Source organism: Coregonus lavaretus (assembly GCF_964263955.1).
Source record: "Coregonus lavaretus genome assembly, chromosome: 32".
NCBI lineage: Eukaryota > Metazoa > Chordata > Actinopteri > Salmoniformes > Salmonidae > Coregonus > Coregonus lavaretus.
Genome location: NC_140019.1, coordinates 14,538,287 through 14,563,864, shown reverse-complemented (window position 1 = coordinate 14,563,864; position 25,578 = coordinate 14,538,287). Strand labels below are relative to the sequence as shown.

At 42.5% G+C, this 25,578-nt stretch overlaps 2 protein-coding genes across 2 annotated transcripts in view; both read right to left on the bottom strand.

The window, feature by feature from the left end:
- Nucleotides 1-12,765, bottom strand: part of LOC311107840 (large ribosomal subunit protein uL11m-like) — a 41,955-nt gene extending 29,190 nt beyond the window's left edge. Inside the window, exon 1 of the mRNA XM_084150406.1 lies at nt 12,680-12,765. The gene's annotated coding sequence lies outside the window, so the exon portion shown is untranslated. The remainder of the gene's footprint in view (nt 1-12,679) is intronic.
- Nucleotides 12,766-16,357: 3,592 nt separating this feature from the next.
- Nucleotides 16,358-25,150, bottom strand: LOC311107552 (uncharacterized protein). The gene is made up of 16 exons (XM_084150059.1): nt 24,398-25,150; nt 23,623-23,734; nt 22,760-22,973; nt 21,730-21,872; nt 20,987-21,149; nt 20,801-20,868; nt 20,343-20,533; nt 19,953-20,063; nt 19,678-19,803; nt 19,058-19,162; nt 18,812-18,970; nt 17,998-18,640; nt 17,824-17,887; nt 17,514-17,698; nt 17,307-17,395; nt 16,358-17,103 (listed from the first exon to the last, which is right to left on the bottom strand). Exons 1-16 carry the CDS (start codon nt 24,584-24,586, stop codon nt 17,011-17,013), a joined length of 2,655 nt encoding a protein of 884 aa, XP_084006185.1. The 5' UTR covers nt 24,587-25,150; the 3' UTR covers nt 16,358-17,010.
- Between the last annotated feature and the right edge of the window lie 428 nt (nt 25,151-25,578).

Sequence of the window (25,578 nt, the reverse complement as noted above, 5' to 3'; positions counted from 1 at the left end):
CAAATATCCTTTTGGTTTTAAGAATTTGACTCTACCCCTTGCCTTTAAAATGTCACTCACGTCCGCCACTACATTTCGGCAGTCAATTTCATGCTACTCATCTAACGTGCAACTCCACTGTTAAAGAATCATGTAGTAGTTTAAATCGATTTGTGAACAAGTCGGAAAATCGAGAGGAGTCCAGCATGCGTCGACGAGCACGGTAATCTACCCAATTTCAGGTGGGAAAAAGCATGAGTGCATGAGTGCTGAAACTGACAAACGGCCTTAGAATGATATTCAACCTGAGATACACAAATGCCAACACACATTGACCAGCCAGTGAAGTGCAAGGCAAGATGTGGAATTATGGTACAACATATTATAAAATAATTAGGAATGACAGCGAATGTGAGGTTAGAACTCCAATTTGAGAATTATACTGAAAAATAAAAACGCAGCATGCAACAATTTCTACGATTTTACTGAGTTGCAATTCATATAAGGAAATCAATCAATCGAAATAAATTCATTAGGCCCTAATCTATGGATTTCACATGACTGGGCAGAGGTGCAGCCATGGGTGGGCATAGGCCCACTCACTTGGGAGCCAGGCCCACACACTGGGGTGCCAGGCCCAGCCAATCAGAATGAGTTTTCCCCCACAAAAGGGCTTTATTACAGACATAAATACTCCTCAGTTTCATCAGCTGTCCGGGTGGCTGGTCTCAGATGATCCTGTAGGTGAAGAAGCCAGATGTGGAGGTCCTGGGCTGGCATGGTTACACGTGGTCTGCGGTTGTGAGGCCAGTTGAACGTACTGCCATATTCTCTAAAACGACATTGGCTTATGGTAGAGAAATTAACATTAAATTATCTGGCAACAGCTCTGGTGGACATTCCTGCAGTCAGCATGCCAATTGCATGCTCCCTCAACTTGAGACATCTGTGGCATTGTGTTGTGTGACAAAACTGCAACATTTTAGAGCGGCCTTTTATTGTCCCAAGCACAAGGTGCACCTGTATAATGATCATGCTGTTTAATCAGCTTCTTGATATGCCACACCTGTCAGGTGGATGGCTTATCTTGGCAAAGGAGAAATGCTCACTAACAGGAATGTAAACAAATTTGTGGACAACATTTGATAGAAAAAAACTTTTTGTGTGTATGGAAAATGTCTGGGATATTTTATTTTAGCTCATGAAACCAACACTTTACATGTTGTGTTTATATTTTTGTTCAGTATACATTTGTAGTGTGAGGAAATTAGGTGTCATGCTTTAATGCAGTGGTTCACAACCTTTTTCGGTTACTGTACCACTCACTGAATTTAAATTGCTCTGCCTGGAGTACCCCTGAAGTAACCCCTCACGTGCATTTTACCAGTAAGCCTATGGTCTCATGGAGTCTTCAAGTACCCCCTGTGGATAGGCCAAGTACGTCCAGGGGTCCTAGTACCCCTGGTTGGGAACCACTACATTAATACACCACAACTCCAGCCTGAGTATGAATAATGAAAACAGCAGTTCCCTCTCAAAATGAAATTGTTCATCAGAAGGCCAAGCGCAGAGGGCTCTTGAAGCACTGACCTAGATAACAGCAACAACTGACAACACATTTCACAGAACTGCATTCCGAAATCATACCTCTGACTAAATATTCTCTATTTTAGAAATAGGCAGCTGATGCACTATTTGAAGGTGTTACATATTGCTATTTCTGCAACTACTGCTAGTCAACCTACCATTGATGAGCATGCTAAAATACTTGAGGCTGGATAATCATAACCAAATTAGGAATTAACTTACGTTTTTTCTGGCCAAACATTGATAAAAAAGGAGTGCAATAATCTCTATTATGGAACAGCCAAATTGGCACATCATTTGAAGATATTTCTGCAAATAACACACAAAGGAATGTGAACTTGGCCTGTACCCTCTAAGCATAGTAGACCAAATCAGTCAAAGGCAGAGAGAGGGACAAGTTTCATTTGTCCTCAGAGCAAAAAGCTTTGCAAGTCAAACATTGTGACGTTATGCAGAGCCATGAATTGTTACCACAAAAGTCAATAGAACCCCAATTAATCACACCATAGGTCTAGATGAGATTAAGATTGTTTAGTCCATCAAAACGCACAAGGAGATCTTGTGATCAATACAGATACGAACATTGACAAAATGCAGAAGAGAACATAAATCCTGATTAAAGCTGATAATAGCTCACAGAGAAAAATAGGGACAAAACACACATTTCAAAGCAATCCCTCTGGTAAATTCCCCTTGAACTCTGTAGTTGGTAGATTGCAGGCTAGGCTATATTTCTACAAACTAGCACATCAAATGCAAGGGCACCAACCCCAGCTGCTTACAAGTTTGTTCCAAGTGCAACCCATTTTTCAGACAATAGCCTATTTGAAGGCACAAATAGCCTAAGCAGCACATTTCAAACTGAAATCCATCAAAGCCTGATTTAGCCGAGTACTTTTTAGGGTTAAGGTGAAAACAGAGATAAGCGACAACAATATTGTGACGAGATTAGTATTTTATATGGTCCCTCCCACCTCAACAAGCATGAACCTTATTTTGACAGCCTGCCATTTTGGTCTCTGAATTTGGCAGACTACCAGAATGATAACTTCAGGAAACTGAGGCAACTTGCCTAGGTGTCAGTGACAATATTTGTTTTGTCAAAGCCATATTGCAACTGATTGGGAAGTGGGAACTGAAACAATTTGGGACATCCTTGAGTACATTACAATTCACTGCAGTGCATGCCATGTTATCCCCAGACATCCGGCTTGCATCGGAGTTTAAACAGTGACGACCAGAGCTGTCAAGGTCTATACATTTAAACTCCAAATCAGTGGTTTCACTGTCAACTAAGAAATCTGGATTTTGACACAGATGGCCTGATCTATCTAAACAACAAACCAGCCATTTCAAAAACAAGTGAACACATCTAGCATATGCTGTAACTATTTGCTATTGTGATACTATCCTGATATGACTGTGTTAAGATGTCAAGTTAAAAGATAATTATTCGGTTTGCCTTGTCACACATTAGCATTCGGACCAAGTTCAAATTCTCCAGTCCCAGAGCTGAATATCGATTGCAGTTAAGTCAAAAAGTGTCAGGTAGTCTGGATGCCAGACAAAGCACTCCAGAAGTAAAGTTTTGGAGAAATCCTCACAAAATGTTAACGGGCAATGTCTAGACAAGGCTATAGATCACGCTAACAAGCCCAAGCTTAAAATATTGACTTGACATTTTAGTAATTTAGCATATGCTCTTATACAGAGCAACAAATCTTAAGATGTCTCTTAAGTGAGACAACCACATGGGGCGGGGTCTCCTCCAGGGGCTGCTCCAGCAGTTTACATTTCCATCTGCAATGCTGTGCATGTTTCTATTACCTGAACAAGCCCAAGGAGTCCTGATCAGATATTATAACTATGGGTGCACATCAGGCTTCCCCTCATCTACACTGATGAGAATGAGCGGAGAAGCAGGAAAAAGCTAATTTCCAATAGGCATCCACCATACTGCTTTCTGTGTTATCATTGACGCGATCGCCATTTTAAAAGCAGTCATCCCCACCCAGTTGACTACTTTAAATGGAGTATATCCTGCTTGGTTGGCCCTGTCCGGGGGTATCGTCGGCCGGGGCCACAGTGTTCCCCGACCTCCCGTCTCAGTCCCCTGTATCTATGCCGCAATAGTCTATGTGCCGGGGGGCTACATTCAGTCTGTCCTATCTGGTGTCCTGTGTGATCTTAAGTATGCTCCCTCTAATTCTCCTATCTCTCGCTCTCTCCCCTCCCGGAGGACCTGAGCCCTAGGACCATGCCACAGGACTACCTGGCCTGACGACTCCTGGGTGTCCCCGTCCCCAGTCCACCTGGTCGTGCTGCTGATCCAGTTTCTGCTGTTCTGCCTACGACTATGGAATCCTGACCTGTTCACCGGACCTCCTACCTTATCCCGGTCCTGCTGTTTCGACCATCTCTCCCCCTCTACCGCACCTGCTGTCTCGACCTCAATGTTCGGCTATGAAAAGCCAAATTACATTCACTCCTGAGGTGCTGACCTGTTGCACACTATAACCACTGATTATTATTTGACCCTGCTGGTCATCTATGAACGTTTGAACATCTTGATGAACGATCTCGTCTTAATGGCAATGTACTCCTATAATCTCCACCGGCACAGCCAGAAGAGGACTGGCCACCCCTCAGAGCCTGGTCCCTCTAGGTTTCGTCCTAGGTTTACTAGCCACTGTGCTTCTACATCTGCATTGCTTACTCTTGGGGTTTTAGGCTGGGTTTCTGTATAAGCACTTTGTGACATCTGCTGACGTAAAAAGGGCTTTATAAACACACTGAACAAAAATATAAACTCAACATGTAAAGTGCTGGTCCCATGTTTGAGCTGAAATAAAAAGACCCCAGAAATGTTCCATACACAAAAAGCTTATATCTCTCAAATGTTGTGCACACATTTGTTAACAGAGAGGTGAGCATTTTATCCTTTGTCAAGATAATCCATCCACCTGACAGGTGTGGCATATCAAGAAGCTGATTAAACCGCATGATAATTACATAGGTGCACCTTGTGCTGGGGACAATAAAAGGCCACTAAAATGTGCAGTTGTGTCACACAACACAATGCCACAGATGTCTCAAGTTGAGGGAGCATGCAATTGGCATGGTGACTGCAGGAATGTCCACCAGAGCTGTTGCCAGAGAATTGAACATTCATTTCTTTACCATAAGCAGCCTCCGTCATTTTGGAGAATTTGGCAGTATGTCCAACCGACCTCACAACCGCAGACCACATGTAACCACGCCAGCCCAGGACCTCCACATCTGGCTTCTTCACCTGCAGGCTCCCCCAGTGGGTGGGCCTATGCCCTCACAGGCCCACCCATGGCTGCGTCCCTGCCCAGTCATGTGAAATCCATAGATTAAGACCTAATTAATTTATTTCAATTGACTGATTTCTTTATATGAACTGTAACTCCGAGAGAAAAAATTAAAATTTAAAAAATCTATTAAAAAAAAAAAAATCAGTGAAATTGTTAAGTTTCTTTTTTTGCTCAGTATAAATTGTATTGATTGATCCACTAGAGGTATAATAAGAACCAGAGACTGAAAACAATGGTCGGACATCTTGGATGCAGAGTAATCTACTCACCTCGTACACCGATTCATGGACCATCTACTGTAGATATGGGTTGCATCCGGTTTATAAGGACCAACATCACATGCACACTAGCATTTAGTGAGCAATGGGAGCAGTGTGAGCAGCGATGAAGTCATCCAAAAATATGGCAGACATTGTATGAATATAAAACGTTAGCATCTTCGGCTGTGAGTGATTAAACAAAAATATCTGCCTCCGTGACAATTTGACTAATTCAATGGATGTTTTGTGCACAAAGGTGATGATTATTGTCTTATAGGAATTTTCAAATATAACTTCTCTATGTGGCATCTATGGAAATTGTCTTTCTGGGCCAGGCGTCAGTGAAACTGCAGTACCGAAGCAAAACAGTAGGAGCAGTCGAAACCATGCTTCTAAACCGGAACGCTGGCCCTTTCCGTGGGGATCTCGTATTTTGCAACGCTGTTTGAAAACCACGTGATCAAACGACGCTTCGGATGTCATTGATAACATGATGTTACTATGAAACGAGCATCGATACATTGTGTTGGATCAGTAGTGCTTTGAAAACTGCATCGTAGCTCCAGCATCAATCATCCCAACACTATGTTGTGTATGTAGTGATTGAACCTTTTGTTTTTTGACAATTATTTTTCAAGATACGTTCCTTATGTTTCCAACACATACCGCAAACTTAAGTCCACCAGGAAATAGATACTTAAATCAATAGGCGCCAACATGCTGACCAAACCGCCTCCGCATGTACATTTGGTCTATCCCAACTAGAAGCGTTCATGACACGCAGGTTAAAATACCAAAACCAACTGTGAACTAACTATATTACACTGAACAAAAATATTAACACAACATGTAAAGTGTTGGTCCCATGTTTCATGAGCTGAAATAAAAGATCCTAGAAATGTTCCATACGCACAAAAAGCTTATTTCTCAAAAATGTTCTGCAGAAATGTGTTTACATCCTTGTTAGTGAGCATTTCTCCTATAATTTCTCCTTGCCAAGATAATCCATCCACCTGACAGGTGTGGCATATCAAGAAGCTGATCAAACAGCATGATCATTACAAATCAAATTGTATTTGTCACATGCGCCGAATACAACAGGTGTAGACCTTACAGTGAAATGCTTACTTACAAGCCCTTAACGCTTTTTTCTTAACTGCATTGTTAAGTATTTACTAAATAAACGGAAGTAAACAATAAAAAAATAACAAAAATAGAAAAATAATAAATAATGAAAGAGCAACAATAAAATAACAGTAACGAGGTTATATACAGGGGGTACCGATACAGAGTCAATGTGCAGGGGCACAGGTTAGACGAGGTAATGCAACCAGTCAGGATGCTCTCGATGGTGCAGCTGTATAACTTTGTGGATCTGAAGATCCATGGCAAGTCTCTTGAGGGGCAATAGACGTTGTTGTGCCCTCTTCACGACTGTCTTAGTGTGTTTGGACCGTGACAGTTCATTGGGTGAACAGGGAGTACAAGAGGGGACTGAGCACGCACCCGAGGGGCCCCCGTGTTGAGGATCAGCGTGGCAGATGTGTTGTTACCTACCCTTACCACCTGGGGTGGCCCGTCAGGAAGTCCAGGATCCAGTTGCAGAGGGAGGTGTTTAGTCCCAGGGTCCTTGGCTTAGTGATGAGCTTTGAGGGCACTATGGTGTTGAACGCTGAGCTGTAGTCAATGAATTGCATTCTCACGTAGGTGTTCCTTTTGTTCAGGTGGGAAAGGGCAGTGTGGAGTGCAATAGAGATTGTGTCATCTGTGGATCTGTTGGGGCGGTATGCAAATTGGAGTGGGTCTAGGGTTTCTGGGACAATGGTGTTGATGTGAGCCATGACCAGCCTTTCAAAGCAAGTCATGGCTACAAACGTGAGTGCTACGGGTCGATAGTCATTTAGGCAGGTTACCTTAGTGTTCTTCTTCACAGGGACTATGGAGGTCTGCTTGAAGCATGTTGGTATTACAGACTCGGTCAGGGACAGGTTTGCCAGTTGGTCAGCACATGCTCAGAGTACACGTCCTGGTAATCTGTTTGGCCCTGCGGCCTTGTGAATGTTGACCTGTTTAAAAAGGTCCTACTCACATCGGCTACGGAGAGCGTGATCACACAGTCGTCCGGAACAGCTGGTGCCCTCAAGCATGCTTCAGTGTTGCTTGCCTCGAAGCGTGCATATAAGTCATTTAGCTCGTCTGGTAGGCTCGTGTCACTGGGCAGCTCGCGGCTGTCCTTCCCTTTGTAGTCTGTAATAGTTTGCAAGCCCTGCCACATCCGACGAGCGTCGGAGACGGTTTAGTACACAGGTGTTCCTTGTGCTGGGGACAACAAAATATGCAGTTGTCACAATACAATGCCACAGATGTCTCAAGTTATCAGGGAGAATGCAATTGGAATGCTGACTGCAGGAATATCCACCAGAGCTGTTAACAAATAATTTAATGTTCATTTCTCTACCATAAGCCACCTCCAAAGTCGTTTGAGAGAATTTGGCAGTACAGCTAACCGGCCTTACAACAGCCGACCATGTGTAACCACGCCAACCTGGGACCTCCACATCCGGCTTCTTCACCTGTGGGCTCGTCTGAAACCAGCTACCTGGCCAGATAATGAAGCTGTGGGTTTGCACAACCGAAGAATTTCTGCACAAACTGTTAGAAATCGTTGCAGGGAAGCACCTCTGTGCGCTCGTTGTCCTCACCAGGGTCTTGACCTGACTGCATTTTGGCATCGTAATCAACTTCAGCGGGAAAATGCTCACCTTCAATGGCCACTGGCATGCTGGAGAAGTTTGCTCTTCATGGATGAATCCCGTTTTCAACTGTACCGTGCAGATGCAGTCGGAGTTGTGTGGGGGAGCAGTTTTTTTATGTCAAAGTTGTAAACAGAGTGGCCCATGGTGGCGGTGGGGTTATGGTATGGGCTGGCAAAAGCTTCGGACAATGAACACAATTGCATTTTATCGATGACAATTTGAATGCAGAGATAACGTGACGAGATCCTGAGGCCCATTGTTGTGCGATTCATCCAATTTGTAAGTCGCTCTGGATAAGAGCGTCTGCTAAATGACGTAAATGTAAATCTGCCGCCATCACCTCATATTTCAGCATGATAATGCATGGCCCCATGTCGCAAGGATCTGTACACAATTCTTGGATGCTGAAAATGTCCCAGTTCTTCCATGGCCTGCATACTCACCAGACATGTCACCCATTGAGCATGTTTGGGATGCTCTGGATCGAGAGCGTGTTCCAGTTCCCGCCAATATCCAGCAACTTTGCACAGTCATTGAAGAGGAGTGGGACAACATTCCACAGGCCACAATCAACTCTTTGCAAAGGAGATGTGTCGCGCCGCATGAGGCAAATGGTGGTCAAACCAGATACTGACTGGTTTCTGATCCATGCCCCTACCATTTTTTTAAGGTATCTGTGACCAACAGATGCATATCTGTATTCCCAGTGATGTGAAATCCATAGATTAGTGGCCTAATTTATTTATTTTATCTTTGGTAATGTATTATTGTTATGTGATTGCTTTGTATAAAAGTACCATGTATGTAAAATGTGTATGCATATGTAGCAGAAAAGCTGTAAAAAACAAACAAGATATGTGTCCTCCGAAGAGGGGGATGGTGGATGGGTTAATAATAAATAAAAGATGTGTTTGTCTTTCTTTTTCTTCCTCTGGATTTTACATAGCAGTTGGCAACCAACTTTAATGTGCATTACCGCCACCAACTGGACTGGAGGAGCAATTAACCAAAACACCAGAAAGGGCAAGGTCCATTGAGAGGGCAAGAGCGAGATCTATGTTAGGAGAAGTGCAATATCATCATAAGGAGACGTAAACTTGGAATACGGAGGAGGAATGGAGAAGGTCGAAGAGAGTGAAGGAGGGTGAGCTTGAAATCGGTTGAAGACGGAGGAAAAAGGGAGATGGTTTGTTGAAGAATGGTAGAAAGAGTGAGCTGTACACCGGATCGAGGTCTGGAGGCAAAATGGAAGTGAATGAGGGCGAATTACTGGAGGTGGAAGGTGTGGTGAAGTTCTTGGAGTCTGATGGTAGGATAGACATTTTTTGATAAAGTGGACACCTGCTTTTTGGCTGATCCATATGTGGTTTCAGGGTGGGTGAAAACGGCGTTCGGTGCTGTGGAATCGGTGAAGGTAACCCAAAGTGGTCTTGTGATAATTGTTTGCATTTCTGCCAGTCAGAGGGAGCAGGCGCTCCGCACCACACGAATGGGGACAATAGCTGTAACTTGTTTTGCTCTCAAAAGGGTGCCATTGAAAGGCGTGATTACTGGGGTAGCGGTAAATGTGAAAGTAGACCAACAGAAGGGAAAGATTCCCAGTGTTTGTGAAGCTCGTCGTTTGGTGCGACGCAGAAAGGGTGGCGCGAGTTGTGAAACAGAAGAGTTATTCTGTTCTTTTGAGTTTTGATGTTGAGTCTTTGCCAGACAAAGTGATGTTAGGATATTTCAGTTATCCCGTATTAGCTTTTGTCCCAAATCCATTACATTGTTACAGGTGTCAAGCTTATGGGAGTGTAGGAGGGAGGTTCCTAGGTGTGAGAAGTGTGCAGAAGGGCATGAGTCAACAGAATGTGTAGTATTGGGGAAAGAAGCAGTATGTGTGGCTGGGGATCAGAAATGTCCGGTGCGAGAGGCAGGTTGAGTTTACCAGGGTTAGTAGTGTCGTATGCTGAGGCAATGAAGAAAGTATAGGAAGATGGGTCAAGGGGAAGGGATCCTGAGAGGATTCATGTGAGTAATAGATATGTGCGAGTACAGAGGGATAGAGCAATGAGTGATATATGCTTCAGTAAGATTGGCTTTTAGCGTTCATAGCAATGGTTATCAACTGTACCGCAGGGATGGATCGTAAGTCGCAGAAAATAGATGTTGTGGTGGCAGCTGCATAGAAGTATTTGGGTGTACAAGGTTTGACAGAAGAGTTACAGGGTGTGTTGAGTGGTGGTGTCCCATCCTTCCAGGCCGTTGGCCTGAGGTAGGACTAGATTGGTTTAAATAGTGGAATAGGGTGGTAGGTTTATAATTGAGTGTAGGGTTAGATGGTAGGTTATTTGTTTTTGTTAACGCCACTTTTCCACACAAAGTATAAGGTATTTATACCCCTGTATAGTTGGTGGGGGTAATGCAACCGCCATTAAACCTCATTGATGAACAACTGGATTGAGTTTGGACCTCGATCCTCTTTAGAACCTCTTCCTCTTTTAGAGTGTGGCTACGCAGACGCCCATTGACGCGCAAGCAGTTTGGATGAAATGAATGAATAACGTGTACATTTATTTTGCAATGTTCGCGCACACAACGCAGGTAGTCTGGTCAGCATGTTAGGTAGTTAGCGTCTATGAATGGGCTACCTAGCTACTCACCAATGCATTTGTGGACCACTGTCAACTGAAACACTGTGGTCCTGCAATTCCATGGCCTGCACAAGATACCAACCATAGTGTTACGTTCCCCCGCAAGAAAACCAAATAATGTCGCTCAAACAGAAGGGAGGGACTAACAAAGAGTCACTGACAACCACCAAAATGAAACAGGTGGGGTTTTAGGAGGGGTTCTGAAAAGACACTCATGGGGGTGTCCACTGAAAGTTGAATAGCAACAACTGGAACCTAAAAGATATCCGCTATGAGCGCCCACCAGGGGCGGTGTGCTCATTAGGGCGATATGGGCGACGCACTGCCAAACGGGAAAAGGAAGGGATTTTTTTTCTAATCAATTATATCACGGCAACAGTAGTTATCAGTGTTCTAATCTAGACGTCTGATTTGCCACTAAATGTCCAATCAGGCTAAAGTCGTGCTTCAAATGGCCCCGCCCCTTTTGGGGCGATTTCAGTCAGGTTGAAAATCACCCCAGAAGTCTCTCATAGACTCTCATGTAAAATCTATTTTTTTCAAATATCAGAGCTTTCAATACAATCTCTATGGGTTCCGGGAGGGCTTGCACTTACGCGCTTTCGTCATACGTAACATAACCATGAACGTAACTAAGAAAAGAGCGGGTAGCAGCGTCAATCAATTCACGTACTACTGTCAAGATGGCTAGCGTTCAGTGCAACTCGATTGTCTCTTTGAAAGAAGTTCCTTTTTGTCGGCGAACAAATCAAGATAAATTGGCAACGAAACAATTAGGACCTCCCAGACCAAATTTAATAATTCAACAGGTTTCTACTAAAGGGGGAAAGTCCTACACCCGAGGCTTTTCCAAAAATTGGTACGAATGAAAAACCTGGCTAGCAGGCTGCGATGTAGCTAATGCAGTCTTCTGCTACCCCTGCTTACTCTTTCACCCTGAAGGCGGCACGGCAGACAGCACCGCTTGGACAGCGACTGGTGTAACGGACATGCACCATCTTTCAGAAAAGATTAAGAAACATGAGCTGTCAAAGACCCACATGGATAGCTGTTTGAGATTGTCTGCTTTGGGGAGAGTGAACATTGCCACTCAACTGGATGAGGGATACAGGCTAGCTGTCCGCCGCCACAACGATGAGGTTAGCAAGAACCGCCACATCCTCAGCCGGCTAATCCAGTGTGTGAAGTTTTGCGGAGTGTTTGAGTTAGCTTTGCGAGGCAAAGATGAAACTGAGGGCTCCACCAACCCTGGTATTTTTCTTGGACTTGTCAACTTTGTGGCACAATTAGATGAGGTGTTTTATGGAAATGCATATTGTTTATGCAGTGTTGAGGAATGTGAAAGAACACCCTTGATTATTTTTACTGTGATAACTTATTTTGCTTTTGTAAGCCAACACTTTTGAGATCAGTCAATAAATGCTTCTGGTATTGACTTATATGCTGCCCCTGTCTTCATGTTGTTGCTGGACATATCTTTTTTAAAATGTGTGTAGGTCACCTAAATCATCAGAAAAATTGCCCCCCCTGAGAATTTTTTCAGGAGCCGCCACTGGCGCCCACTAAATGGGCCTACTAACAGGCAAACAAAATTAAAACCCACACCAAACTTAAGACAGGAACAAACCAAAAAAGTGGAGCAAAACGGGAAAAAAGGGAAGATCAGACAAAGGAATGTTTTTCTAGAAATCAAATAGGGAGAGCCAACTTAAAAAGGTGTTGACCCTCCACATCTCTCAAGACAACTGGTGCACTGGCCAGCCACTCTTAAATAGCACCTGGGCCAGCACAGGTGAAACACCTTCCCACTAACGAGATGGCAACGAAGTGATACGAATCGGTGCGCCCAACCTGAAAACATAAATGGAAAAACCAAAGCCTGTAACAATAGAAAGACGCATAACGTGGGAAATACTGGTTTGAGCATTAGTGCAAAGACACTCATACATTTAGTTAATACCCTTTGCAAGTTGGTGTCAGCTCGTGCTGGCTACATTGCAGAATAGGAACTAACTAGCAATCGCACGACTGAAACAAGCTAGCTAAATAAATCTACACATTAAAAAGAGATGACGAAATAGAAAAACTTAAATGTAAGTAACAAATTGTAACTTGTACCATACCTGTCCGTTATTCAATGTTCAAAGCAGAAGCACCTTCACGTTGTAACGAATGCTCAGGGCGCAGCCATCTTCGATTAAACAGACACACTGGTGAGCGCGCCACCAACAATGCTGCCACCTACTGTGTTGGAGGGAAACTGAGGAATAGCATTCAGCAGAGCAAAGGAGCACTAAACACGATGATACTCTGAGGCCTACAGTACGTGCTATCAAATAAAGAAGCTGTATAAGACAGAAGTATTTGTTGTATTTTCAAATACCTACTAATTTTTAAAAAAAGATATTCAAAACAACACTGACTGGCTTGAATAGAGTTGCTAGATCAATATTACTCTTGGGTATCATCATTAGGCATAGCTTTAAAGGGGCAGTGCAGTCAACACCGTGATTTCCTGTTTTTCCACACTATGAGGTCGAAATAACACTATGAAATTGTGAACATTTTGATAATGCCCTTTTAGTGTAAGAGCTTTTTGAGAGATAAAAAACACCTGGAATTTCAGCCGGTTCCGGTGGGGTGTAGTTTTTGGTCCACAGCATGACATCACAATCTGATCTGATTATTCTGACCAATGACCAGTCATCTTTTATTTGCATATGTATCCTCCTTCTTTGATGGGGTAAGCGGGGTAGGCTTTAGAGCAGTGGTTCCCAACCTGGGGTACTTGTGCTATCCACAAGGGGTACTTGGGAAAACTCATAAGAGTGACCATAGGCCTACTGGTAAAATGCACATGAGGTGGTACTTTGTGGGTTCTCCAGACAGAGCAAATGTGATTTGGGGTACAGTAACCAAAAAAGGTTTCCCAAACTCAGAGCAGGGTTTCCCAAACTCGGTCCTGTGACCACTCCTGGGTGCACGTTTTGGTTTTTGCCCTAGCACTACAAAGCTGATTAAAAGAATCCAAGCTTGATGAGTTGGTTATTTGAATCAGCTGTGTAGCGCTAGGGCAAAAACCAAAACTTGCATGCAGGTGGGGGCCCAGGACAGAGTTTGGGAAACCCTGGTCTAGACGATCCTATCCGCCAATCAAATCAAATCAAATCAAAATGTATTGGCCACATGCGCCGAATACAACAGGTGTAGACATTACAGTGAAATGCTTACTTACAGCCCTTAACCAACAATGCATTTATTTTTTTATAGAAAAGTAAAATAAAACAACAACAAAAAAGTGTTGAGAAAAAAAGAGCAGAAGTAAAATAACAGTAGGGAGGCTATATATACAGGGGGGTATCGGTGCAGAGTCAATGTGCGGGGGCACCGGCTAGTTGAGGTAGTTGAGGTAATATGTACATGTGGGTAGAGTTAAAGTGACTATGCATAAATAATTAACAGAGTAGCAGCAGCGTAAAAAGATGGGGTGGGGGGCAGTGCAAATAATAATATTAATAATATGCCATTTAGCAGACGCTTTTATCCAAAGCGACTTACAGTCATGCGTGCATACATTTTTTTTTTGTGTATGGGTGGTCCCGGGGATCGAACCCACTACCTTAGCGTTACAAGCGCCGTGCTCTACCAGCTGAGCTGCAGAGGACCACAAATAGTCTGGGTAGCCATGATTAGCTTTTCAGCAGTCTTATGGCTTGGGGGTAGAAGCTGTTGAGAAGTCTTTTGGACCTAGACTTGGCACTCCGGTACCGCTTTCCGTAAGGTAGCAGAGAGAACAGTCTATGACTAGGGTGGCTGGAGTCTTTGACAATTTTGAGGGCCTTCCTCTGACACCGCCTGGTATAGAGGTCCTGGATGGCAGGAAGCTTGGCCCCAGTGATGTACTGGGCCATACGCACTACATTCTGTAGTGCCTTGCGGTCGGAGGCCGAGCAGTTGCCATACCAGGCGGTGATGCAACCAGTCAGGATGCTCTCGATGGTGCAGCTGTATAATTTTTTGAGGATCTGAGGACCCATGCCAAATCTTTTCAGTCTCCTGAGGGGGAATAGGCTTTGTCGTGCCCTCTTCACAACTGTCTTGGTGTGTTTGGACCATGATAGTTCGTTGGTGATGTGGACACCAAGGAACTTGAAGCTCTCAACCTGTTCCACTACAGCCCTGTCGATGATTTTAAAAAATCCTGTAGTCCACAATCATCTCCTTTGTCTTGGTCACGTTGAGGGAGAGGTTGTTATCCTGCCACCACACGGCCAGGTGTCTGACCTCCTCCCTGTAGGCTGTCTCATCGTTGTTGGTGATCAGGCCTACCACTGTTGTGTCGTCGGCAAACTTAATGATGGTGTTGGAATCGTGCCTGGCCATGCAGTCATGGGTGAACAGGGAGTACAGGAGGGTTACTGAGCATGCACCCCTGAGGGGCCCCCGTGTTGAGGATCAGTGTGGCAGATGTGTTGTTACCTACCCTTACCACCTGGGGGCGGCCCATCAGGAAGTCCAGGATCCAGTTGCAGAGGGAGGTGTTTAGTCCCAGGATCCTTAGCTTAGTGATGAGCTTTGAGGGCACTATGGTGTTGAATGCTGAGCTGTAGTCAATGAATAGCATTCTCACGTACGTGTTCCTCTTGTCCAGGTGGGAAAGGGCATTGTGGAGTGCAAAAGAGATTGCATCATCTGTGGATCTGTTGGGGCGGTATGCAAATTGGAGTGGGTCTAGGGTTTCTGGGATAATGGTGTTGATGTGAGCCATGACCAGCCATTCAAAGGCAGGGTTGTGTATGTAAATATATTTAAAGTTAATAAGATAAATTATATATTTGGAGTTATTTTCATGGACATACAGTGATGATTTAAAAGTACATTTAAAAAGACTGCATGGGGGCTTTAAAAAAAACTGTCCAGTGAAAATCTTACTTTTAAAAGTTTAAATTGTGTTAACTCATACCCAAATAATGTTGTTGACTCATCCTATACTCATATGTGGCCAAAGCATAAATTGGAGAGAAAAAACACTTTAGAAAGACCCTACCTCAAACTTGTATCTGAAACAGACAGTTTAAATAAATGCTTGCTATTTACTCAGAGGATGATGTCATCCTCCTGAGGAGGATGAGCTGGCCAATCAGCGGTCTACATGCGTTAATATTTCTTATGACCGGTATACGCCCACACCATTCTGTTGTTGGGGTACGTCCACGCCATTCCAACACTGAAAAGCTGCCTTTTAACCTACTTTAACATTTTTGGTGAAGGAAAACTATTTACATTTCACTCATATTGTAAGGTTCTATTTCATAGACATCTGGAAACTCTGAATAATTACTTTAAAGTCTAACTAGCAAACTAATTATATTTTTTGTTGTTGTCTGTGAACAGTAAAAATGCTCAACATAGAGAAAGTCGTTAAAACTAATTAATCCCATATGGCAGGACTGGAAGAATCCATATTCAGAAGAGAGAATATACCTACCACACAATCTAAAGCATAACAGGCATATGTCTGAGGCTGCATTTACACAGGCAGCCCAATTCTGATATTTTTGCCATGAATTGGTCTTACAACCAATCATATCAGATATTTTCATATCAGCTCTTTTTCAGAGCTGATCTGATTGGTCAAAAGGCCAATTAGTGAAAAAAGATCAGAATTGGGCTGCCTGTGTAAATGCAGCCAAAGAAGCAAGGAAAATCTAATTTATATAAAATTGCTTTATTAATAAGGCACTTAATTTTTGAACATCAACACCCAATTGTCACATTGTGTCTTTGCAAGCTTTCTTTTAGAAAAAAAGGCATGTGTGTGTAATTACTAGAAATTCCCAGAACCCAATGCCATAAAATATGAACAGCTTTCATCAAATGCTTCTTGTTTAAACACATCTCCCCACACATCTTTCAACTATGAAAGTGCTCAAAGTGCTCAAAAACCTTTAGGACAAAACATTTTATTCAAAGTGCTCTGTGTGTCCCTACCAGTGAAATCAACTCAAACCATCGAAATAAAAGTACATTTATGCCCCCTCTGAGTTTGACAATGGAGTACATCGTTACCATCTCGATAGCAAATGTTTCTATTTTCTACACTGGTAGAGGATATTTTAACTTAAATAACTTCACGTTAGTGTGCTGATGTTGCCAAATACATAACACATTATCAACTTATTTAATAGTCAACATATGATACATTTGAAATAATAGGCATGATTCACAGCATGTTTAATGCATGAGGTAAAATATACTTTCCTGGAAATGTATCATTAGCGTTCTTTATTATAATACTCCAACCAAGTGTAGACTTAAATACTTAAATGGGACTGTTGTAAGGCATGACAACCAATCAAATAAATAGTTTAATTTTCTAAAACATCAGAACTACAGTTCACTGAACTAAAGTTCATTTAAAAGCATGATTCACCTGAGAACATCTTAAAATGAGTTAGTTGCCGTTGACTTTCTGCAGGGTTACGGCACTCACGTTAAGAGCCTCCTCCCCCGGCAGAAGCTCTCTCAATAGGAATGAAAGCAGCATCTATTGAAAATAAAGTGAAGCAAAAGTTGAGTCAATGTTTCTACAAACTGTACAAGAAAGTCTAGACATCTATTTTTATGACATTTGACAGACATCAAATAGAGAGCCAGCACTGCAACATTGATGAGAGGACATTGACATATTGACACCAGAGTTCTCTCTTCCAGTGCTCTCCACAGAAACTCAAGAGGCTAGATACTCACATAGACCAGCTTCTTGTTTTCTTCACAGTCCTGGAAGAGCTTAAACACGGTCTCCATATCGGTCTTCTTCAAGATTAAATAGTTTGAATCTATAATGAGAACATGATGTTAGTGAACTGTGACACTTCACGCATTTCCGTCTTAGAATGAAAAGCATAACTCTAGAAGCTGTGCTGATGAGAGTGAAAAACAGGGTAGATCCTGTACATCTGGCATTGATGAGGTGGTGAGCTCGGTCTTTGGTCTCATTCTTCTCCTCACTGCTGCGATTGGGTTTGGGTTTGGTCACCTCTGGCGAGCCCTCAGGCCACTGTTTCTCACATAGGTTGTCGATATAGGAGGCCATCTGGGCTTCCGTTGGGTTAATCTTATTCAAGAAGCTGTTCACTTTCCTAAAAGAGATTATCAAAAGTTAATGCTGGGATTCTCAAAAGGCCAAATGTAGGTCATCCTATTATTCTGTCAGTATGACGAACCAGGACTGCAGTGGAAAATGGGAGAATATTTCACCTCTTACTTTTTCAATATCGGCATGACGGGTTTCAGAATCGCATCAAATATGTTCAGGAGGATGGAATTACCTGGAGGGAAAAGTAGGGCGCTGATTATTACACACTAGTATAGGTGACTCTGATTAAAATATAAACATCTAACATTACAATTTCTAACAAATTAGGAAGTGAGAACTAACCAGATATTGCTTTCAACAAATCAAAAATGGCTTTGGTTGCTTCCATTTGCTCCCAGCTGGATTGGTCCTTTTTCAAACACTGTGAGTCTTCTAATTTTGACTGACTCCCCATGTCCTTTCCTTTACTCCTGTGGATCCCTCCTGACATTTTGAAAGTGAGTTTCTCCATTTTATCCGACTTTCCAACTAAATGACGCCATGACGGACTGTCAGTGAGGTAACATTGCGAGCCTCCATTTTGACTGGAATGTCGCGGCCTACATACAGAGTCACTCTGGTCTTCAGGGTTGTCTGATTTCGTTTGGGCCAGACACTCCTCTGATCTGGATAGCTCTTTGATCATCATCTTTAGGTGAGAAGTTACGGGGTTCTCCGATTCCTCTATTTTGTCCTCTGTTTTGTCTGCATTAACCAAAGAGTCTGATTTCTCTACTGGTACCATCGCTTTACCTCTGCAGCACTCAATGGAACTGGGTTCTGAAGGAGAATCATCACATTGGAAGATGATAGAATGGACTCGGGCCAGGCCATCCCTTGTATCGCCAATGTTTTCATCCAGCTTCTCAGTTGCAGTTGGGTCTGCAGCCTCGGTTGTGTTGGAATCATCTGGTTTGGTCCCTCTTTGAAGAGTGTTGTGCGTGTCCTGAAAAATTCAATGTGCATTGCAATACCTTTACAAATACGGACTGACTGCTGAAGATTCACAGCTGCTGTGATTTCTTAATGCACCAGCAGAGGGCATTATTTGCCATTTGTGGTGACATGATACAAGATGACCTTGCAGGCCTGCTCAACATGATTTTAAAATGCCTACCTCATCTTCCTCTCGGCCTGGAGTCAGGAAGTAGGCCAGACCACTGAGGAGGCCCCACACTCCCCCCACATGCTCCTCTTCACTCAGCAGCTTGTCCAGAGGACACAGGAACTGAAACACTGGCTGAGTGTGGCCCATCAGAGCATCAGACACCAGCTCCTGGAGAGGGCATGGGGATTAAGATATTCTTTTTTTTTTTATCATACCATGTGCATTTCTGCTTGTGTCTGAAGTGTGCCAGTGTACCTGTAAGAAGAGCTTAAGGGACGTTCTGGCTTCTTCTCTAAAATCCTCGCTGTTACTCTCAGTGCTCGCTTCTAACACGGATAGGGAGGGTAAATTAGCAGAGTCCTAAAGAAAATAAAAATATATACAAACCAGAGAAAAATTACAAAGAAAGATATTTAAGAATGATGATGTGTGATATAATTATATGATATGGCTCCATATTGAGGATGCAAAAGAGACTTGTGTCAAAAGAGACTGTACACTCAAAAACATTGCAAATGCTAATAGTCTATCTAATTGTGCAACATCCCATAAAATGTCAGATATCGTTTATGCCAGTTAAATTAAATTAAACAGTGCAGTATCTGATGCATTTCAAACTCCTACAGCAGTCTGTTTTGACAACAACGTTGCTTTATTTGTCATCACGAGACACAGAAAAAGAAGGGTAACACTTCTTCTACAAATATATAACTGGATGCATTGGTACCATTTCTCAAAAACCGTTTACATTGAATTCAATACCAAACAGCATAGTGGCTTTACCTAATTTCAATGGCCATGAGGTTACATAGTAAAGTGGTACCTTGTGGAACACAATTGCAACAATACAATCTCCCTCTTCATCCGTCTCTAACCTGCCATAGGTTGCGGAAATGGATAATGTCTGTCTGGGTCTTCCTCACATCCCAGTGAAGGTTCTCAGGGTTGTCCCTCTCCTCCAGGTGAACTGTGAAACACATCTCCTCATTTTCCCTCTCCATCTACAGACAGTAACATCTTACTTTACACACAATTCTGGCGCAAACATGAACAGATAATAGAACGACCAAGGACATGTCTTCACAAAGCTCAGTTTCATATTTAGCAGTAGTTGCATTCCACAGTGACTTGTGTGTGATTTGTGACTCACACGAGGGACGCTGACAGCCCAATGGCCAACCCGCCACATCTCATATGACAGCTTGAATTCCATCATGTCTTCTTGAACGCTGGTCAAGTAGCTCTCCAGATCACCATCCACCTGGTGAACCAAACCAATTACAAAATAAAACGTCAGCCGTGTTACGTTTCAACCTCACTATAAATAGAGCAATGTTTGGGGTGAATCATAGAGGGCATCCAGAAATATGTGTTTTTTTGTTTATTATCTTCTATTGGATAGATGGCAAAACATGTACTGTCTGGAAGATATAAAATACAATTTTTAAAATCTATAACATTTTATATTTAAAAATATTTGAGAAGAGTGAATAGTGTTGTGCTGACTGCAGACTTGCTCTATCTGGTGCAGTGTCCTTACGCTGTCGGAGTCCTGCTGGCTCTGGATGGAGCCCTCCCGGCTACTCCCTTCAATTTCGTTTGACGGACAATCCTGGATGGACTTGGCTCTGACCACCAGCACCTGCTCCTTTTTCTTCATTGTCTTCCTTTTAGCTTTCTTCGATTTCATCTTGTCAAGGAATTTAGACCAGCCTTCCTTCAATTTGTTGGCTGGAAAAACAACACATATCCGGTTAGCTATGTTTCCACATTTTCATGGCCTTTATTATGTCACAAGTTGACTGCAAACTGCAATAACCTTAAGACAAAGGGGAAACAAAACAAACATACAAAAATTAAAATAAAAATCATGGCACAAACAGAATCAACTGGACACAAACTAAATAAACTTTGTTTTGGTCCAGTTAATGTTGTTTGTGCCAAACACACTCCGTTTCAATTTAGCTTAGTTATTGTTTCAAATAGACACACCCACACCTTTCTTTTTGGACTTGCCGTCACCGGTTTGAGCATTCTCGGTTTCTTCCGGTGTTCTAAAATGGCCACTAAACAAAACCAAAGCACAATTGATTTATCCTTGTTCTCAGGCACAACACCCTAACAGCACTGAAGCGTGTCTACTAAAGAAAAGAGAGGCAGCCTGGTAAGAAAAGGGTCACTCACGCTCCACTGGCCTGGCTCTCCAGGGAGGCTGGAGTTGCCCTGATAGAGTCAGAATCACACAGCTCCTCCACAGAGCTCATGGGGGTCACTCCATCCAGCTGACTCACAACCAGCTGGTTGAGGTTGTCAGGGTCTGAGAGCCACCGCACCAGCAGGTCCAGCACTGGGGGCATGGATGACAAAGTCAATGTGATGGGCTATACAGAGTAAAGTCACATGGTAGGACAAAGCCATGTTCAACATACATAGGGAAAACACAAACACACTTAGTCTCAGAATTACTGAGACACTTTCCACTTGTTTCGCTTTTATACTAATGGCCACCTCCAGTATCCACCATTATCCATGTCTAACAGGCAAAAAAAACTGGTGATAACTTTCAAGACTCATTGAACATTATTGAGATCCAATAGAGGTTACAGATGCAGAATATAGAAGTGAATGTAAACAGTAAAATCCCTTACTATTACTAAGCCATACATTTAATTGTTCAACCCATTTCACGGACTCCTGTGATCAGAGCCACTGAAGGCCACTGACCATTATCTGTAGGTTTCAATGATAACACACGGTGTTAGCTTTCCTCTAAGGAGAGCCCTTATTTTAGTTGCAGCACAGTATGTGCAGTATTTCTAATCTCTATCCATGACTGAATTGTTTGATGCTAATTTGTTCTCGTTTTCAAAAAGTTGAGCGATGAGAGAATACCTGAGGCACTGATAGGCCTATGTTGTGGGGCTTACCTTTTAAGGCAACAATCTCATTTAAGGCACAGTGGCTGACTGCCAGCCCCCAAAGGGACTGAGGGAAAAAGTTTTGCACCAGTGCTTGAGAGAACACTCTTAGAACTTCAACCTCCTGTCCTCTAGAGCTAAACAATGGTTCTCTGAAAGAGAGCGAGCAAAACAGACAGAGACAAAGTCAATAAAAACACAATTTTTGGACTAATGACTATGTAGATAAATGACATTAGGACAGAGCATTACAAATGTATTAGTGAGAAATTATATCACCTCAATACAGGTCATTGTTCCAACATGTGAAAACTTACATAGTTCCCTAGCTAGGTCACATGAAATCTATCAAAAACATGCATTACACCCAATAAAAAGTTGAAGTTCAGAACTTCGATTGATAATGATTTATCCTAAACAATAAAATATACCGTATTTTCCGCACTATAAGGCGCACCGGAGTATAAGCCGCAGCAGCTAAATTTAATGATATTGAATGATGTGTACATATATAAGCCGCACTGGACTATAAGCCGCAGGTGTTTTAATGTTTAATTACTATATGTAAGGGTTCGTGCACAGAGTGGATTGTCGGGAAAGAGACAAACTGTCTCGCTCTCGTAATGTCTGTCTGTCTGTCTTGCTCTCGTTCTGTCTCTCGTACCACTCTCGGTTCCACTTTTACTTTTGCGCGCTACCCGTCTCACTCTTTTCCGGCCTCCAGCTTTTCCTGCTGGAGCCCGCCGCTTAAAGGTGGGGGGCGCGGACCGGTCATAGAGCCCATAGAGTTAAAGTTGGTGGACTGTAACCTGTAAAATCCATAGATTTAGGAGGTCTTCTAGTGGCCGTTAGCTGTAAAAATCCATAGATTAGCCGCACCGTTATATAAGCCGCAGGGTCGAAAAATGGGAAAAAAGGCGCGGTTTATAGTCCGAAAATTACGGTACATAAACCACTTCAACAGTACAGGCAAGTGATATAGCTGGAGAACGGCAACTTAATATGTATTCTACTAGTGACTTCAGGAGAGCCGCATTACCTATCAGACTGTTTGGCATTATGGAGGTGCTGGGTCAGGATGCGAATGCAGCCCACACTTGCTGCACAGACATCAAAGTCTTTGCCTCTGCTGATGACTTGATTGATGACTTGATCAAACTCCCTCCACAGCACCTGGTGCAGGAGTTGACTGTCACAGGGCTCAGGGACGCAGTACCAGGGCAGGACTAGCTGGGCGTAGGCACACTCAAACACTGAGAACACACATTCAAAATCAACACAAAAGCAAGACAGCTGCCATGGACAAAAATAACAAACATTTAAAAGAGCCCTGAGTATTGCAAGCGATAAGCTAGGCTACATATTGTGCGGTTTGAAGTGAGCTGTGTTCATCTTAGCAGGATTGTCAAAACCACTTCCTGACAGAAAACAGTCCAAACCTGTCTGAGTATGCCTTATACAAAATATGCAAACCAAGTCGTTCCATTTCCTCTTTCATGCACAACCACTTGGTAAAACAACCCCCGCTTTCCATATTCCAAAGCATAGCACATTGAAAGGGTGTTCTTTTTGTGTGTCTATTCCCCCAACATCTTTGATACCCAAGCCCCTCCCAGATCATGTAACATCAGATATGTCTGCAGCCGCATTTGCTGTCTTATTCAACTGGCACAGAACACAGTCCTACATTTGGCTGACCACATACACTAAGGTAAAGGGAAGAATCTCGGCACAAAATGTTTCCGTCATTCGTCCTTGTCTTGTTATTAAGAGATCTTAATAATAGACATTGCTTTACAAATCTCTCACCCTGGCAGAAAGCCAGACAGGCTGATTGACAAAAATGTTCTATAATGGCAAATTCTGTAAAGACCTCAGCTCATGCAGAGCACAATTACACACCTTGCTGAAGAGACCTCTTCACACTGGGAAACTGTGTCTCCTGTGATGTTTCAGCTTCAGTGCTTGTTGTATCAGTCACATCACAACCGAAATGTTCATCCTTTAGTGTTTGCTGTAAAACAATTCAGAAGGGATTATAGTGTTTTGACATCATTCATTCCATACCATCTAGATTAAGCCAAGTAGAAAGATGGCACAAGTCCTTATAGCATGTTTACACAGCAAGAAACCGGCTAAACTACAAAGAGTAATGTGCCTGGAAGGTGGCGCTTCACCTTTGCGTATGGCAACACCATTATTTATCGGTTGTTGTCATTGCACATCTTTCATCGCCAATGTGTATATTCAACTCTCACCTTATTTTCCCTTCCAAATTTTCCACCAGCTATATATAGGGCATGAGGAGGTCCATGTCAAAAACATTTCATTATCATTTTAATTAATACGTTTAGTGTAATTAATACGTTTAGTGCAACTACTTGACAACAGTTATCGTTCATGGTCTAACGATTTGTAATAGATCACAGACTGACAATCAGTTGAAATATTAAAATGTTTGGTGGTATTAATAACTTTTCACTGACATGATTCATAAGGTTGTTTCATTGGGTCATTGTGTAAACAAAAGTAACGTGCATGGCTCACGCCATGTTACATTGAATCTCATGACGAGCGTTACATTGTAGCGATGATGATGATCTCTAAGACAGACGAAAAAATAACACCTGCAATTGAACAGTCAATCGTATGAAATGCATCGGACTACTTAAATTACCTGAAATGAGTTGTCTTCAGCCACATCGTCTGTTTGAGTGGCGCTTTCCCGTCCGGTCTTTATTAAGAAATTAGGGGTTGATGGGCAAAATAGTAAACACAAAACGATTTGAGCCACTACCTGTCCGCAGTCCGAAAAATACCAAACAAGCCCAAGAATCATGGCGATGGAGAAGCGCCACAGGTACATTTTCTATCTTTGCAAGACACCAGTCACATTCCTTCCACTATGAAGTTTCCAATCGTGTAGCTTTTCAAACTTAAAATGTAGATCTTTATCTACAAAAACATTCATTCATGGAGTTACGGCAAAGGCCAATTTCAACTCGCTTGTCTTGAAAAAAACATTAAGAAAAACAACCCAGTGCACCCAGAGGAGGGCTCTGATTGGTCAGAATGATGGTTTTTAGTATTTGGGTATCTGCAACTGATTATGGCATGCCATCTATAGGCCATAGTTGGATCAACTGTGCTTGCCTACGTTTGTTAAAATTCGAAAATAATTTAAAATGACTGACGAAGGTAAAAGTCTGATGTAGCACGCGCCACCTGTTTCCAGAGGCGAATGGAAAACAACAAAACTAAAAGATTAAAGGTCACATTTTCCCCCGCTCAATATGTTTCACTTCTTTTTAACCACCAGTATTATTTTAGCCTCCCACAAGCTTGGAACAGATGGACTGGGGCTTAATCCAGTGATCCCCTGGGTGAGTGCTTAAATTCTGCCATAAAAATCTGGACCTCTAGGTCAGAGACCGAGGGAAAATTGATTTTATATTGGATATTCGGTTTTCTCTCGTCAATAACTATTGAACCAAGCATGCTATGACTACGAAGATGGTATATTCTATATCAGGGGTGGATGGAGAACCAACCACACCTTTTTTTTGGTGAAAAAACAAGAAATTGTATTTCAATCTTCTATTGCTCTTACACAATGCGTGCCATGATAATGATATATTCTGTATCAGAAGAGGATGGACAAAAATCCTTGTTTTTATATACAATATATATATATATATACTACCAGTCAAAAGTTTTAGAGCACCTACTCATTCAAGGGATTTTCTTAATTTTTAAAAATGTCTACATTGTAGAATAATAGTGAAGACATCAAAACTATGAAATAACACATATGGAATCATGTAGTAACCAAAAAATAGTTAAACAAATCAAAATATA